Genomic DNA, 17307 nt, shown 5'->3' on the forward strand with positions numbered 1-17307 from the left:
AAATGTTAATTTTGAGGATCCTTTTCCTGACTCTGGCTTTTATCTTAGTGGTATTTTAGGGATTCAATTAGGAATCCAACAGCAATGTTTACTGAATCTGAAAAAATGATACAAATATTTTTACTCATGTTTTTGTCCTCTCCCAAGCTATTTTTAATAAAAAATGTCCCATTGATGTTGCAAAAGACGCTAACGAACAAAAGTGAAATGGGCAACTCAAAGACAAACAAACCCTCTGCTGCAGGTTGGATTCTATCATCCCAAACTTATACACCCAGGCTATGAGCCCCAGCATTTTGGAATGCTACTGTTTGGAGAAAAGACCTAGAGAGGACACAAAGTGGACAGAAGGCTGTTAGGGTGGTGTCTTCATGAGAAGAAAAAACATGGCCATACAAGGACATGCTGGGGTGCTTACACAGAACACAGACCCTGAGAGGGCACAGCAAGACCATAGCCTAGAAACAAAGTAAGGAGGCCCCAGAGGATGTTAAACCTTATGACACATGACCTTGAATTTCTAGGTTGGAGAACTGTGAGAAAGTTCATTTCTACTGTTTAAGTCACCCTGTCTGTGGAACTTTAATACTGCGGCCCCAGAAAATGAATATACTCTCACACTACAAAGTAGGAAATAAACTGCTTAACCATAGGCATTGTGTCTGCCTGCTTCATAGTGGACCCTCATTAATTATTAGTTAAGTGTATCTGAAACAACTAATACAGAAATTCAATAAATTATTAATCGGTAATTATCATCTCATCTTAATGCACTGGACATGGTTCTGCAGCTTAGCTGACAATTCCCTGCCATGGCGGAGCCATCAAGAGCTTCACAAGTGGTAATGCTATCTACCTACACGTGTGGTACCTCAGATAGACACAGGCCACTGCTGCCGAGATCATTTTATCACAAGAGACTGATCCCCCTTTTCTGCTCCCTCAACCCATGTTCTCTGAGCCTCCTCATACCATTTGGAAGGAAGCAAAGAAAATGTATTTATTACAATTTTTCATCTTAGCTTCTTAGACACAGTTCCTGGGATCTCCTCATCCCTCTCTGGCCACTCTCCTGTTGTTTGGTTGTACTTTTTTCTGTGACTCCCTGTGATAGTTGTCCCCAGGGTTCTGACCCAGCCCTTCAAGGATCTCACCTACCCAGAGGGTTTTAATTCTCCTCCATGGGCTCCGGTAGCCTCATGGCACCCGTGTACCCTTGAACTCACAGGGGCATCTAACCTTTGACATTACAACATGCGTTGGCATCTATAAAGTTCACACTCAAGAACTGTGCAATAGAGTTAAAAAATTGTAAAGACATTCTCACAATATTTTAAATACGTTTACAGTTTTGTGTTGGGCTGTATTCTTAGCTCTCCCTGGCCATGTGTGATCTGCAGGCCATGGGTTGAACACACCTGCAAGTGAGCCAACCCAATATTTGATCAATGGTTGCTATTGCTCCATAGAGAAGCACTTCTCACATCCATTGTGTCAATATTAACAGAAGTTGGTACCCACTCCTTGGATTACTGCAGATACCTCTTAGCAATTCTTCTTGCCTTGGGACTTGCTTCTGTTCAAGTCAATTCTCCTTATTAAGCCTTCTGAACTACATACCATACTAAGTCGCTCCCCTGCCGAAGCCTTTTCTGTTACTGATGATTCCCTAGTGAGGGACTGTAATATAATTGTTATGAGCATGGCCTCTGGGGGAGCCAAACTCTGATTCCTGGCTCTGTCACTTACTTGTGACATCGAGGACATGCCTCAATCTCCACATTTTCATTTCCTTGCCCATAACTTGTGAGGAATAATAAAATGGCTTGCTCTAAGGGCCACATGAGTTAACTTGTGAGAAGCATCCAGAGTGTGGCCTGGCAGACACTGACCACGTATGAGTGTGAACTTCTGTTATCAATAAAGTCCAATTTCTTACCACTCCCGTCACCTCCTCACCATGCTCTGATGCAGACTCTGTTTTCTGGCTGTCCAGCATGTGCTCTTCTTGCTGGGCCCCACACATTCCTAGCATACTTCCCCAACAAGCAGTTTCCTGGCTGCTGCCCACCCTTCAGGTGCCACCTTCTCTGAGGGGTAGCATCACGGTAGGTGCTCTCCTCCCTCAGGTGCTCAAGCCACTACTGAGTGAGTAGATGACTTTTGCTCCCTGCCCATACTTAGAAACTAGATGTTCTTTTTTTGAGAGAGGGTCTCCTTGTAGCCCCAGCTGACCTGGAACTTGGTAAGCAGACCAGGCTGCCCTTGAACTCATAGAGATCTGCCTACCTCTGCCTCAGGAGTGCTGGGATTAAAGTCATGTGCCACCACACCCGGCAGAAAGTAGATTGTCAATCTTGTCAGTCATCTAGTCAAGCAAATAGTTCCATAAGAAGAATGGGAGGAAGACTTCCAATTAAATACCAAGGTCCCATCATTGCCCACTACTGTTATTTTCTTTGACAACAACTTTGAATATCTCACTTATCTTATTAATTTTTGATATAGTATCCTTAGTTAAGAAAAGTACAAAGCTCAGTATCATATATACACAACTTTCTAGGGTAGGTATTTAAGTCATGGAGTACTGTCACTTTATCAATTGCAGGCAAATCAGCCTGTGGTCATCACCACAATTGGAATTGCATTCAAAATCCCAGAATGGACAGCTTAGTTTTTCTCATATGCATATAGTCAGGACATTGATTTTACAGTTGTCAGGTCTCTGTTTTTCCTATGTGGACTTATGAATCAGATGACACAGAACTTTATTGGGAATCACAGAGATCCAGGGTCCATGGGATGGGACCGCCACATATGAAGGACACAAATGTCCACACATTCATGTCTAAAAAGTTGACTATCCTTGCCAATAGGTGATCCTTGGGTCCTAACTGTGCTGGAGTCATGTTCTCACATTCTACCACATTTGTACAACAAACCACGCAGATGAAAATCTCTGATGGAAACCTAGACATTGACTTGTTTTGTTCTCAGAATGGCTGCTATATAGTTAGGAGAAAATAACATATTTCCATTAAGAGTCAGTTACCTTCTCAAGATCTGGTTCCTGTAAGCCCAGAGCTAACTCATTGTTGTCCATCACAGAGGAGGCTGCCACGTCCAGTGGGGTGGAACCCCTCATCGATGGAGAAGCTGAGGGGGCAGGAAAAAGGAGCAGAAAGGACATTAAAGCCATGCAGGTCTGAATTGAGATTGCAATACACATAAGTGGACAGGAGAGGGCAGCAAATACATTGAAACCTGGCCCACAGTGCATCGCTCAAAGCGGGCTGTCTGAAGTGTTAGAAGAGCTCTATTTGATGTCCTTTCTTTCTGTACTCATTCCTGATTGTGGCTATTAATTAATACATAATCACTCTACAGAATGAGTCTAGACTGTGTATTTTTGAGTACTTTTCTAACACAAAACTTCTTGATTATCTTGGTCCAAATGACTTGGAAATCTTGGGGCTACCACTTGAAGTTTAAAAATAACCTCAAACACCATTAGTTAATATAGTTATATTAGGGTACGAGTGTTGTGATTTTTGTTTTTAGTTTCTTTGGCTCCAACGCATTAAGAAAAACTTCAAGTGGCATGTTGCTAGTTTGAGGTTGCATTTGAAAGATAAAAGAGAAATATAAGAAAGTGAGATTTCAAATTTCTAGTGTGTTTGTATATTCCAACAATTAATTTGGCTCATATCCAGAGTGGTGAGTCAGGCCTCTGAAACGAGTTGCTTTTCTCATGGTGGTGATGGATTCATACTGTTTACCCAGAGCTGCACTTGGCCAGTCTGCTATGCAGCTAAGGGCAACACTTGCTGCTTGGCTGGTGGGCCAGGAACAAACCCTGCAGCCAGCCTGCCAAGAAGGGACTGGATCCATGACCTTGGTCTTATGAGCTCGGCTGGCTGATCAGCTGATGGGTGGGAGGTATGTTTCCTCAGACTATATCCTCAATTCCAGGCAGCATTTTATAAACTACAGGTCACTGCCCAGAGAGAAGACGTTGACTCACTCACTATTGCTACTTGGTAGCAATGCCTGTACTTAAGTTGGAGATCAGATATGTTTCTATGTACTTGTCTTTAGAATAGGCTGGCTCTGTTTTTAAAAGTATCACCCACGCAAATTCAAACTAGACAAGAACCCCAGCACAAAACTGGGGAAGTGGGCAGGAAGCCCCAACCTTAGGTGAGGAACTATGGCCATCTGATCAGTGCTGGGTGAGGGAGACTTGGTCTTCTTTAAGGGAATGATGCTAGATAGGTTGACCAAGCTCCAGTGGATGAACTCACACCAAGGGACATCTGGGGACACAAACTTGACTCTATAGGCCTTAACATATATGATAGAATGCATTAAATCTGTTATGGGGGTGCAGATAGGGGAGGGGGTATAAATATGATTAAGATGTATTATATGAAATATACAAAAATTCAATAAACATATATATTGAAAAAAAGCCTCATAGCATGTATGTTGTTTCCTTCCCTTATTTTCTTAGGCAGTCAGTAGGGGAGTGTAACCTCTGGGTTCAAATGTGGAAGTTATAACATGCCATACATACCTAGGCCCACACTGCTGTTCTCTAGCAGGTAACTTAGATGTTCAAACATAGCCTTCTGATTTTGCCGACTAATTCGACAGAAATAGCAAAGGAAGCGACAGCAGCTAGCAACCATCTTTGGGAAGGCAATCTGAAGGCAGGAGCACAAAGTGTCAGAGAGAAGAATCTATCATGAGGCCTTTGTGAAGAGTCAGATCCCAAAGAGGTCCCAGGTTGAAATCTTACAAGGCATGAGTAGTTTGAGACGTGATTTTTTTCTCCTTGCCTCCCTTCCCCACAAGGGACATAGAGGCTTCCAAAAATATTGGGAACTAACTATAGGTCCCGAGATTTCTTTTCTTCAAAGGAAAACAACCATCAAATATATCCCAAAGTTCCTTACACGTCTCAGGAAATCACATGACCCTGTACCACGCTATTGTTTCCAGCTGCAGTGGGTAGAACTTTAATGGGTAACGTTGGAAGAGATAGGTAATAGAAAACCAAGGCCTAGCAATATATGAAAATTGAGTGCATTGGGTCAAGGTGGTCCCTACCATTATGAAAGTCTGAAGGGCATTACATTCTTTCTCTGAGAATCTTCCCCCAATTCTTCATCCTTCATAATTGCTCTTCTACAGGCACTATTAATCAGATTTGTGTAATTTAGTATGGAGATGCCATACTATATTACTGTTGATTTGCTTGGCTTCCCTGCTTAACAAAGTAATTAGCATCTCTATGCCAACCTATATCTTAATTTGGATCTTACGATGCTCAATGAAGGGTGTCAGTGTTAACTTTGCTCAGAATCCTTGAAAGGCCTTAATTTCTTCCTTTTAGAATCATGGAAAGTGCTCTAAGAAATACAGTTCTGAAATCTACAGTCATTGATGCACCCAGATGTGCTCAGGGATCAGTAGAGCGATTTAACTTTCCCAAGAGATCAGAAGGAATGTGTACTTGGCTTCTGTTCTTTTATATTCCCACCCGCGAGTTTTGGTGAAACTGTACTGGAAGTCACTTCCCTCAGTTAGCTTTAATTATCAACTGGATATAACCTAGAGTCATGTGAGAGGAAAGCCTCAATTGAGGTACTTCCTGGATCAGATTGGCCTCTGTTGGGGACTGTCTTGATTATTAATTAGTGCAGGAGGGCCTCGTCCACTGTGGGCAGCACTATCCATAGGCAGTTAGTCCTGGGTTGTGTAAGAAAGGTACTTATGCATGAATTTGTGAGCAACCCAGAGAGCTAACCAGCAAGCATCATTCCTCCATGGTTCCTGCCTTGAGTTCTTTCCTTGACTTTCTGACCTGGAAGTATAAGACAAATAAACCCTTTCCTCCCCTAAGTTGCTTTTGGTCAGAGTGTTTTAACACAGCAACAGAAAGAACACTAGAATTTCACTCATTCCTGGGATCTTGGCACCCTAAAATCTACAACATTTGAAACAATACTCCATATACTATCTTCAGAAGTCATTTAATCTGGGCCCACTCAGCAGATAAAGTGCTGCCCTATTGCAAGAACCCCAGCACCCACATAAAAGCCAGGTGAGCATGGTGGCCCACATACACAATTATACACTCAGGAGGCAGAGACAGGGGGTCCCTAGGTCATGCTGGTTAGCTAGAGTAGCTAAACGGGCAAGCTCTGGGATCAGGAGAAACCCTGTTTCATTAAGCAAAGTGGAGAGAGATCTAGGAAGACACTTGATGTCAACTTCAGGACTCCGCATGTATGAGCACAAATGTGCACCCACACAAATAAGCATGGTCACATACATGCATACCCACTACACATATATACACACACATGCAAAAACAACAACAAAGAGGCCATGCAATCTAAGTAAGGCCTTGGGCAAGCTGCTGGCCTAGTGGTACCCTATGCCATCGCACTGCTTCACTTCTTGGGTCCTCTTTGGCCCCATGCAAATCTTTTTCTCTCCCCAGGAGGAGAAACTGAAATAATAGACACCAGTCTTGCACTCCTGAACAAGTCATGTCATGTGCCCTTGACCTGAGATTCAGGTTCTGGCTAAGCACAGCATTACCTGTGATTTCTCTGTACCCAGCACGTTCACCATCACCTCCATCACAGTTTCATGCATGCCCAGGACTCTCATAAGGTTGGGGTGCTGGTAAAATACCTTGTTGTTCATTATGTCCCTAGGAGAGTGATCAGAGAGACACTTAGCATCACTACTTCTCTGCTATGAAAATTTAGGAATGAGAACACACAAACACAAGGGGAGTGAAGCAATGTAAGAGTGATAGGCTGAGCCGGGCATGGTGGCACACACCTTTAATCCCAGCACTTGGGAGGCAAAGGCAAGCAGATCTTTGTGAGTTCGAGGGCAGCCTGGTCTACATAGTGATTTCCAGGACAGCTGGGGCTACAGAGAGACCCTGTCTCAAAAAGACAAAAAACAAACAAACAAACAAAAAACAGTGATAGGCTGAACAAAATAGCAAGAGGGCTCCAGGACCACAGAATGCATGTGAAATAATTTTTTAAGCTGACAGAAAATAAAGGAACACAAAACATTTGTAACGATTTGCTTTTTCACTTTTAAATGTTCCTAATGACATTTGAACAGTTATCCCTGGGTTTTTTTTTTTTTTTTTTTTTTACAACAAATTCCAAGACCATCTACTCACTTGATTTCTTTTTCTCCATGTACTCAGGGACTTTTTTCTTTATGTCTCTGTGCACTCGATTTCTTTATGATATGGCTTCACACTTAGAGGAATTTTTTATTAGGTATGCAAAATTTGTGGATAGCAGTCTTTAAAAACCATTATCATGAACATGTAAGAGCCTTTCTGTATTTAAGCTTTTAACACAAATTCACATAATGAAGCTGTATGCAAATAAAGATCTGGAAATGCATTAACTGCATGTTATCTGGCTGGGATGACATGAGATATTATCTGCAACCACCTGTTTTTGCCATGACTCTATCTGCTATGAAGACTCGAGAGGCTAATTCTGCAGCTCATTTCCTTCCCATAAAAGTCTCTTCATCTTTATTGTAAGATTGCTCTTCAGAAATGAATTTACAGAATGCATACATCCACATATCCTTTCTCTCCTGAGACTGCTGAGAGTCTTTCCTGGACCTTAGTGATGTTTTTGTAGCTTTCCAGCTCAAGCATGGTGGGAGGGAATGTTGCTTTTGATTTTAATCACGTAACATTGCAGCTGGCCAGTGAACCTATTTGACATTGGTTTTCTCATCGACACTATGCAACTACAGGAAATCCTCCTGTCATCTAAATTGCATTGCTGAGTGTGGTGGCGCACACCTTCGATCCTAGCACCTGTGATGCAGAGGCAGGCAGACATCTATGAGTTCTAGACCAGTCTTGTCTACATAGAGAGTGCTGGATCAGCTAGCGCTATGTAGTGAGACCCTGTCACAAAATAAATTGCTATGAATTGTCTTGTTTACATGGTCTGTTAGGCAGATCCACAAACTATCGTAAGTAAAGGCATCTTAAAGAACTAAGAAAAATGAAAAATGGCTTTACAGATTAGACCCGGGAACAAAAGGTCAGGTGGAAATATTTCAGAAGCCTTAAAAGATATCAAAAGCTCCAATGCTCGAGTTGTTTCTGTCTTGGTTTGAATATTCTGCCCTTTCTTCCCTTCCTTCAGGATTCTTTTCCAGTGTCCTCACTTAGTCTATTTTCATGAGCCTCCAAGAATTCTGCCCAATGCCTTGGGCAGCTGTCTGGTGTCTCAGATCACAAAGGTAGCTCTGTGGCAAAGATAGAACACTGTGAGGAAGAGACACTCTCTTGAAAGAACCGCACAGGCTGTGAGTGACCTACCCCAGCCCATTGATCATAAGCAGCTCTTCTTCCTTGCCCATCCTGACACTGAGGAGGGACCGAATCTGGCCCAGCGCAGCCAGCAGGTTGATGGTGTCGCTCACAGAGACTTGGCTGATGGTGTAGGTCTTCCGCAGAGCCTGCAGCAGCTCTCCAATGCTGTCATATTGTCTCCGCAGGAGGTTGAACATCATTCGCACCAGCTCCGCATCCTGGATCTGGTTCTCCTGGGCCCAGCGGATCATGGTCTGTGAGACTAGTTCCTTCAGTGTTGCTGGAAAGAGAACAGGAGTGATCACTACTGTGGCTGCCCTAGATCAAGGAGGACTGAGTATTTCGCCTTCTTTCTTCAACTCTCAGACATATCCACAGCTGGTTCAGGTTAAAAAATTCTTATTTTTGGAGTATGGCATGTATCAAGTAGACTACATAATCAAGGCATAAATATGCCATCTATACCACAGGAAATGATACAGTTGTAGATTAAAAGTGCTATTCTCTTTTGATTAAACAATATTTGAATTGATGCTGAAAATAAATAAGACTGTGTCCATGCCCGAGGGAGCTCACAAGCCAGATTTTTACGGTGTTACTTTGCAATAAAATTTTACTGTTATTTTATAATACAATGCAGTAAACTCCACAATGGAGGTACTTGCAAGTGTCATGAGATAGAAAATAGGATGACTGATTCCGGGTGTGTGAAGGCATGAAAACGCTGCTCAGTGGGGTTATTTAAATGGGAAGGGGAGGTTATACAAAGAACCTTGGGGATAAAGGGAAAGAAGGAGCTCAAGAGAGGGGACCATAGGAGACAGGTATTATCAAGGGAGAAATGGGGAAAAATGGGGACACTTTAAATGGGGAAACCATGGTGGAAGGGTTAGACAGACAGACAGAGAGTGAGAGAGAGGGAGAGATAGAGACGGGGGAGAGGTTAATAATGCCTAGCTAGTTAAAAAAAACCAGAGGGAACCATATTAGTCCAACAACCTAATGACAAATTACACATATATTATCTCTATATGAGTCCATGTGTATAGTTAAAGGCTACATAACAAGAAACAGTGCCAGACAGGCAATACCCTCTTTTGAGTTGTTGGCCCAAGAGACTCCCAAAATTACTCAGGCTATTGCCACAGCCCTTGATGGCCTCCCAGAACTTGAAGGTAAGACCCTACTGCGGAAGAGAGAACATATTTTGGACACAGGATTTGGAGCAATAGAGCTACAACTGACCTGAAACTACTTCCTCTGAAGGCTAACTGTTAGCTTTGGAGAGTGCTATGAAGGTGCCAAGGGAAAACATCAATGGACAATCCAACATCAGTTTCAAGACCAAATAACCACATCAATGCTAGTACAGCATATGTCATTGGTGCAATAGTGGCACTTATATCTTGGGGGCAATCAACAGCTACCTAATTTGACTAAACACCCACTCAAAGTGAGGAAACTTAAATGCGCTAATGTAAAAATAACCTAATACACGTCTGGGGTGACCATAGATCTTAGAGAAAACCCCAAGACTGTCACATCGGTAGACTAATGTGATTCCTTACTATGTGCAAAATATGTATCCTTATATTTACAGACAAATATCCCCGTCACTGCTCATCAAAGAAGCTCATTTTGCACCAGTCAGAGACTATTACCAAGTACCACAACTGATTGGTCACGCATGGACATTATCTATGAATCCCCAGGCCTAAGTGACATATCTACAATGCAATCTGTACACCTAAGGCTCATGGAACATAGACCAGAGATAAAGTAGAGGACACTAACGAATCCCTCAGGTCTCAATAATGAAGCTCTCTCATGCAGTGGAGGGCCAGGAAAACAAAAGGTCACAAATGGCCGAAGTGTAAAGATCAAGAGTCTGCTGAATTATGGTCCTTGGACAGGATCCCTTTATTAAACTTCACCCACCCAAGGTCAGGGACCATTGCAGAAGAGGGGGTGGAAAGATTATAAGAGTCAGGGAAGAAGTGCATGGCCATATGGAAACAGAGTCCTACAAGCTCCTGGGAACCTGCTCATATGATTCTATGGCAATGGTGTCAGCATACACAAGTCCCATACAAACTCAGGCAGACAATAACCTAGCATAGAACTGGGAAAATGAACAGCATACCTCAATCTCATCTGAGGGAATGTTGGCAATGGATTATTGTTAGATGAAGAGGAGCTGATCTTCCTAAAACAAGGGACTCTAGATAGGCTGACTAGACTCAGTGGATGGACTTGCACTGGGGAATGGCTGGGGGCACCGACAACACAGTGGGCCTTAACAGGGATGACAGAGTATATGGGCTCCAGTGTGGGGAGGGGTGGAAGGCTATGGGAGGGTGCCAGTAGGGACGGGGGTGTAAAGATGACTAAGATTGTTTGAGATGTTCTGTATGAAATACACAAAAAAATCAATAAAATTTTAAAAAAAGAAAAAAAGAAAACACTGGTCAATGTTTCTTTAGGTAAAGTAAATTAACCACTGGTATTTACTTATTTATAATTACCACAGGTACCAACTCTATGTATTAGAGACATCCCATACTATGACTGACTAAGCAAAGTTACTGATTCAAGAATTGTAAAAGATATTTTAGATGATATAAACAGAAAATTCATGTTGGAATGAAGAGAAGTAGACTGAGAGGACCCTCTCAGGCTTGAAGGCTTCGAATTGGGCACATGACCATCACCCATGGGACTGACTTCTTTACCCTGGATCTTCGGAAGACGTCAGATTGTGCTGTATCATGAACTACTTCCATAAGCACAGAGAGAAAGAAACAGGATCTATCAGGGTTCACGGCTAGTTCCGTAAGCAAAGACCAACTAAAATGAGACCCAAAGCAGCCAAGGACCATACAACAGATGAGTCACATGGCCCCTTATGGCATCTGACTGTTCTTGGTTTGGGAAGATGATCAGAGGAGAAAGGCAGATCTGAGCAAGTGAATGAGGTAGAAGGAGATCTTGTTGGAACAGCTGGTAAGCAATGCTCGCCCCGCCCTGCCATACGCACTTCCGTGAGTAGTATAAATGAAATGTACTGTCTTTTCTTTCAAGGGGAGTTTTACCTTTATGACCCCAGAGGCTTCAAGAGTTAACCGTAATCTGCATTTTCTTCATCTCTGGTTTGCTCTCCCCAGTAGAGGGGCCTGTGGAGTCGCAGAGCATGTGAGTCCTGGACTCACAAAGTGAACATTTGTAAGGTTAAATGTCTATTCAAAGCTATACCTGCTCTCGGTAACTTCATGCTTATCACTTGCACCACTTGGGTTTTATTTTTTTTTCCTTTTTGCTAAGATAAGAATGTAAGAGATGTCAAAAACATCTGAAAGCTTGTGCTTTCTTTTCAACACCTTTGTTATAGAGTTAATATCTACCCTAATGTTGTTTGTTTCTTAACATGTCAGTTGTAACTTGTAGCATTAAAAAGATTGTTTTTGCATCAACCACTCTTGGCCTCCTTATCTTTATGACTCTTGCTAAGTGCCAGGGCACTCACATTCTACTTTTATGACTCTGGCTAAAGTGCTGGAACCCCACTTTCCTAAACTCTAAAGATTCCTACTATATTGCTCCCTTCCCCTTTAAATTAGCCAATCAGGTTTAGGTTGTGGGCTAAACCTTGACTCAGGAGGGATAGCCAAGCGCTGTTTTGTGTTGGGTATAAAACAGAGAGGGCATCTTGTAAGGTGCGCTTGCTTCAGAGTGACTTGGCACCCTTCTGCAAAAGTTAAGCTTTCACCTTGCCGCAATGCTTTGTATTATGTGGTCATTTGCTTGGGATACCAGACCCGTTTCTAACACTTCCTGAAGATGCCAAGAAAAAGATGGAAAAACACTGCTTATAAACCTTAATTGTATCAAAATCTCACACTGCCATCACAGTCCTTTGAGGTATGGATGACACTCAGATCCTTAATTTAAGCGAGAAAACTAGAGCTCAGAGGACAGCGAAGGTCATTGAGTCCATCAGCAAAAGAATTAGGAATAAACTCAGAGGGCTGCTTTCTATAGCCGGTGCTATCTCCAACAGTTAAGTTTGCTACTCCATATCATACGGCAGATGTCTGCTCTACATACAATCTTGGCTCCACCATAAAGATACAAAAATAGAACTGAGTCACTAAAGCTCTAAAAGATCTAGATGTAAAGGATTAATTTAGCCCACTGCTGTGTCTATCAACCCTGTGGGTGTTTCAGGTTCAGACAGGAGACATAAACTGAAAAACTTCAAAACAGGATACCCAAGCCAGAGAGAAGCACAGTTAAAAGGTCTTGCTAAGCAGGAACTGCTGACTAATACCTGTTAACATTCATACCCTCTGGGGGAACAAGTTATGAACTGGTCTGGGCCCCTCTGTAGACATTTGTATCCCCAGGTGTAGCTGTTCTGTTTCTCCTAGCCAATCCAGTAAAAATGAAGGCAACGCAGACAGAGGAAGAATTACAGTTTTTACCATAAACAAGCAACATTTGTACTCAGATGATACACACTACCACAGTCTCTGCCTCATAGCTGTGATCAGAAAGAATCACTCATCAGCTCAAGGCTACCTCCTTTCAACAGGGAATTTTACAGACTCATAATGAATCCAAATAAATATTAACTTTCCCTTAACTTCACTTTCAGATTACTTCAGGGTTTGGGTGAGCTCTGAGCCTCACACTGACTCAAAAATCCCAATCAATACGTATGACTTAAGGAATAAAATCTGCACAGCAGACCCCTCACCCAAGGGCACATGGGAAACAGTCCATTAGCCTATAGTACAGAGCAGGAGAACTCCCCTTAACCCTAGCTGGCCTTGACTCTAAGAGAATGGGATAAATAAAAATATATTTGTGTGATCAAGCTGCTGCACAATTAAAAAATGCTGTGACCCCTCCCCCCCCCAAGTACAGTCAGAAAAGGAGGAAGCAAAAATTCACATGTTATTTATGGGTAGATATAATTCAGTGGAGGGCATGATATTGAAGCCTATTCCTGTTGGGAAATGTTTTGAATAATGAGACCAGGCTTCAGTAAGTAACAGGAACAATGACTATGAGCAAAAAGAAAACCGAGGGAGAGGGAGCATTCTCAAGAACTCTGAAAAGCACAGCATACTTTCTGATCTGACAGATGCCTAAGACTCAGCAATCACCAGGAAACCTGGGCTGAATCAATGAATTTAGAAATCTAAACTTTTTTGGGACTGAGAAGATGGAATGACTTTTTTGGAGGTTGTTGATGCTGGAGATGGCACCTATGCTAGGCAAGTGTACCACTACGGAGCTATAACTCCAGCTCCCAAATGCAGCTTTACATTCCTAGTAGGAATCCCAATGAGAATCTCTTAGATTTAATTAGTTCCCAGGTAACATTAGTAGAGCAGGCAAAAATGTACAAAGGTCAAGAGGATGGAAAGGACACATGTTCTATAATACATTAGGCCCTTCATCTGTACATATGAAGATTAAAAAAGTCAAAGCATATAGTCATGCCTGTCACATATTTATAAAGGTTGACTGATAACAGTAGTTGTAAAAGTTTAATTTGCGGACTTTTAGGGCTCAGAATCCTTCAGGAAATTTGCAAGGTCATAATAATTTGAAGACTTAATTTGCCTTTTTATTGTATTGACAATGGCACTGATGGTAGAAATGTAATGGTGGGCAGAAGTGGCTGATGCCTTAGAACAAATCAAGTCAGGAGGACTCACTATATATTCCTTACAGTGATCTCCTTGGGGAAATGGCCAAGTTCATATATGAACATCTTGAATGAAGCACTAAAATATTAGTAAATCTCTCAAGGTGGCATCATATAATCCTGAGGACACGATCAATGGTGTTTAGCAGAAAGCACATCTGCTGCAGCTCAGTGTTCAGTGGTTTTTCTTAAGGAAAAGCAGTTGTATATGATTGATCTATGAGCCAAACTAGCACCTTGCTTTATAGAGTGTCATTTCAGAGGAAAAGAACAACAATCTGTGGCTGATCAGTCTTGGATAACGGTGCTTTCTTCAAAATGAAAGAAGTCTTTTACTTCAAATGATAGTATTTCCTGCCAATAACGAAATTTGAGTTTCAAATGAAGACCAAAATTTTTGGCTAACATTTATTTGCCACTGTGAACTTTGACAGCTTTTCAATACTTAAAGAATTCCCTGATTAAATTATTGACATTAATTACTGTGATATGAAAATATTTTAGAATCAACTAAGTCAACATTTGGTAACTCTCTATTACTTAATGAATTAATAACTTCCCAAAGAACAGTACATGCAGCTACAGAAATTCATAGGTAAAAGTGTCAACCAACAAGCAATACAGCCCAGTGGACTTCTATGTTATAAAGTATAAAGCCCAATTCACTTCAGTTTCCACATATCAACTAACTTTTGAGAATCTGCTATTTATTTAATTTTGATATAGAACCAGGAAAGACAACCCACAACCACACCCATAGGTTACAGAATCACCATTCCTCTTTCAACTGCATTTCTCTTTGAGGCCAACTTTGTTTATATTTTTAGCCAAAGAAGCCAGCTTCCTTTCAGACATTAAAGAGATATAAAAGGGGCTGGAGAGATGGCTCAGTGGTTAAGAGCACTGGCTGCTCTTGCAGAGGACCCAGCACCTACATGGAGGCTACCAACCATTAGAAACTTCAGTTCCAGGGGATCTATCATCCTCTTCTGGCCTCTGTGGGCATTGTTTGCATGTGGTACACTTACATACATGCAGGCATAACACTCACACACATAAAATGAAAATAAACATATGATTTTTTAATAGAAAATTTTGCTGTTTTTCACGAAAGTACATTGTGTATGAAATATGTAATGGAATATTAAAACTATTTTTAGATGGATTAGCAATATTATAAATGTCTCAGTTTTCATTTCTAATTAAGTAAACATTGGAAAATACAAACAGCACGAATTACAGTTTAAGAGCCCTTAGTAATATTTAAAAATTCAAAGAATTCCAAAGCCCAAACATTGAGACTCTGCTGGAGGTACGAGGGCCTATGATGAAGTTGAGGCTGTCATGGAGAGCTTTCCCTCCAGTGTGCGTGAACCTTGCTTCCTGAGGCAGCATGATTCTAATTAAAGAGCTGAGGACTCGATCTAAAAAGTGAAAGCTTAGATCTCTATGCTTGTTTCTGGATGAGAGGTGAATTAAAGGTAAGTGTCAGAGGAGCAAGGTGCCTCCTATTGAGAAATACAGTGAGGATTAAAGAGTCATTATTTTCAAAATTGGGTTCTGGCAGTCAAGGGCTCTGGTCATTATTCCCAGGGCACCAAAGTGCACCCTGCAAGCCAAAAGGGCTCTGAAAGTTTTCTCCTTCCTTAATTTGGGCTTAAGATCCATCATCTTCAGAGGACGGAGGGGCTGGGCCCATGTTAGGAGACAGCTATGTGGCCTGTCAACAGGGGGCCTCCTGAAGCAGGGTTTACCCACACTGGAGGGAAAGCTCTCCACGACAGCCTCAACTTCATCGTAGAGCTGGTGGGCTGCCTGCAGTGAGAGAAGATCTTTAACATTAGCTGACCCTATATCGAAGACTTTGCTCTCAGCTGCCTGGGCCTTTGCCCTAGAGTCAATGTGCTTCCAGGGTCCAAGTCATAAGTCATGTGAAATTTCTGCCTGTCCTTGACAAAGCTGAGTTACCTGCCCTTGTCCCACTTTTAAGTTACTTCTTTTTAATTTTTTAGATTTACTTTTATTTTATGTGAATCAGTATTATGCCTGCATGTGTGTAAGTGCACCCGTGTTGTGCAATGCTCACGGAAGACAGAAGATGGTGTAGGATCCCTTGGAACTGAAGTTACAGATGGCTGTTAGCCACCATGCAGGTGCTGGGATTTGAACCTGGGTCTTCTGCAAGAACAGTCAGTGCTCTTAACCACTGAGCCATCTCTCCAGCCCACTAAATTAGCTTTTTAACCAAATGGTATTTTATGGGTATTTGCTTAGTGCCCAATATTGAATTAAGCACCTCTATGAAACAATTTTAGGACACTATTATTACTCACAGAAGCCTAGTTGGGGAAACCCAATAATACATGTAAAGTTGTGTTGTCAAATTGATTTCTAAATATTTATGCTTATATCCATAGTCTTGGGCTGCTCTCAGTTTTGGTGAGAGAAGCTTCTTTCTTCATTGGGCAGCATTCAATGCAGAGACACACAATTACCTCCACCTCTGAGAAGAAGAGACTGAATGCCTAGTCCTAAAAGGTAAAATTTTTATTAACCACCCTCCTGTGCCAAGGCTCAGGAAACAACATGGAAGAGAAGGTAGAAAGCATGTAAGAGCTAGAACAGAGAGGAGAGCTGTAAAACGCTGCCTTCTAGACATGGCATGGCTGTCACACTGATGAACTCATAGCAGCTGAGATTATTTGTACAAGACCTGCAAGACCAAGCCAGCCCAAATTCCAGCATGGAAGTGGGGAAGTACTCTCCAGGCCCCATTGCTAGTGGAGGAGCTATTGGCAATTGGCAGGTTCTGGGAGGGAGGATTACTCTTTCTTTCAGGCTGTTCCCACTACGGTGTTTCCTGAGCTTTCGTGGGTGGCCCACACCTATGTGCCTATGGGCAGCAGTGGTTATGAGCACATGCAGCTCTTACAGAGGATCTGTAAGCACCCACATCAGGTTGCTTACAACTACTTGTAATCCAGATTCAGGAATATCTCATATGTCTGGCCTCAGCGGGCACTGGCACTCAGGTACATACATACACACACACACACACACACACACACACACACACACACTCAATTTAAAAGTAAAACAAATCTTTCAAAAATAAAAAGCCAGACAGTGGGAGAAAGTATGGGGAAAGTCAGAGGAGGAAAGTGGCGGGCAGATATGGTCATATATATTTCATTTTATATAT

At 42.0% G+C, this 17307-nt stretch overlaps 1 protein-coding gene across 1 annotated transcript in view; it reads right to left on the minus strand.

Moving 5' to 3' along the window:
- Ryr3 (ryanodine receptor 3) overlaps positions 1–17307 on the minus strand; it is a 595983-nt gene that overhangs the window by 153753 nt on the left and 424923 nt on the right. The window contains exons 39-42 of the mRNA XM_017800130.2: positions 8396–8669; positions 6613–6727; positions 4577–4706; positions 3053–3156 (exon numbers count right to left, since the gene is read on the minus strand). Of these exons, the coding sequence (XP_017655619.1) occupies positions 3053–3156; positions 4577–4706; positions 6613–6727; positions 8396–8669 (623 nt within the window). The remainder of the gene's footprint in view (positions 1–3052; positions 3157–4576; positions 4707–6612; positions 6728–8395; positions 8670–17307) is intronic.

Source organism: Nannospalax galili, unplaced genomic scaffold, assembly GCF_000622305.1.
Source record: "Nannospalax galili isolate Female #2095 unplaced genomic scaffold, S.galili_v1.0 scaffold999, whole genome shotgun sequence".
NCBI lineage: Eukaryota > Metazoa > Chordata > Mammalia > Rodentia > Spalacidae > Nannospalax > Nannospalax galili.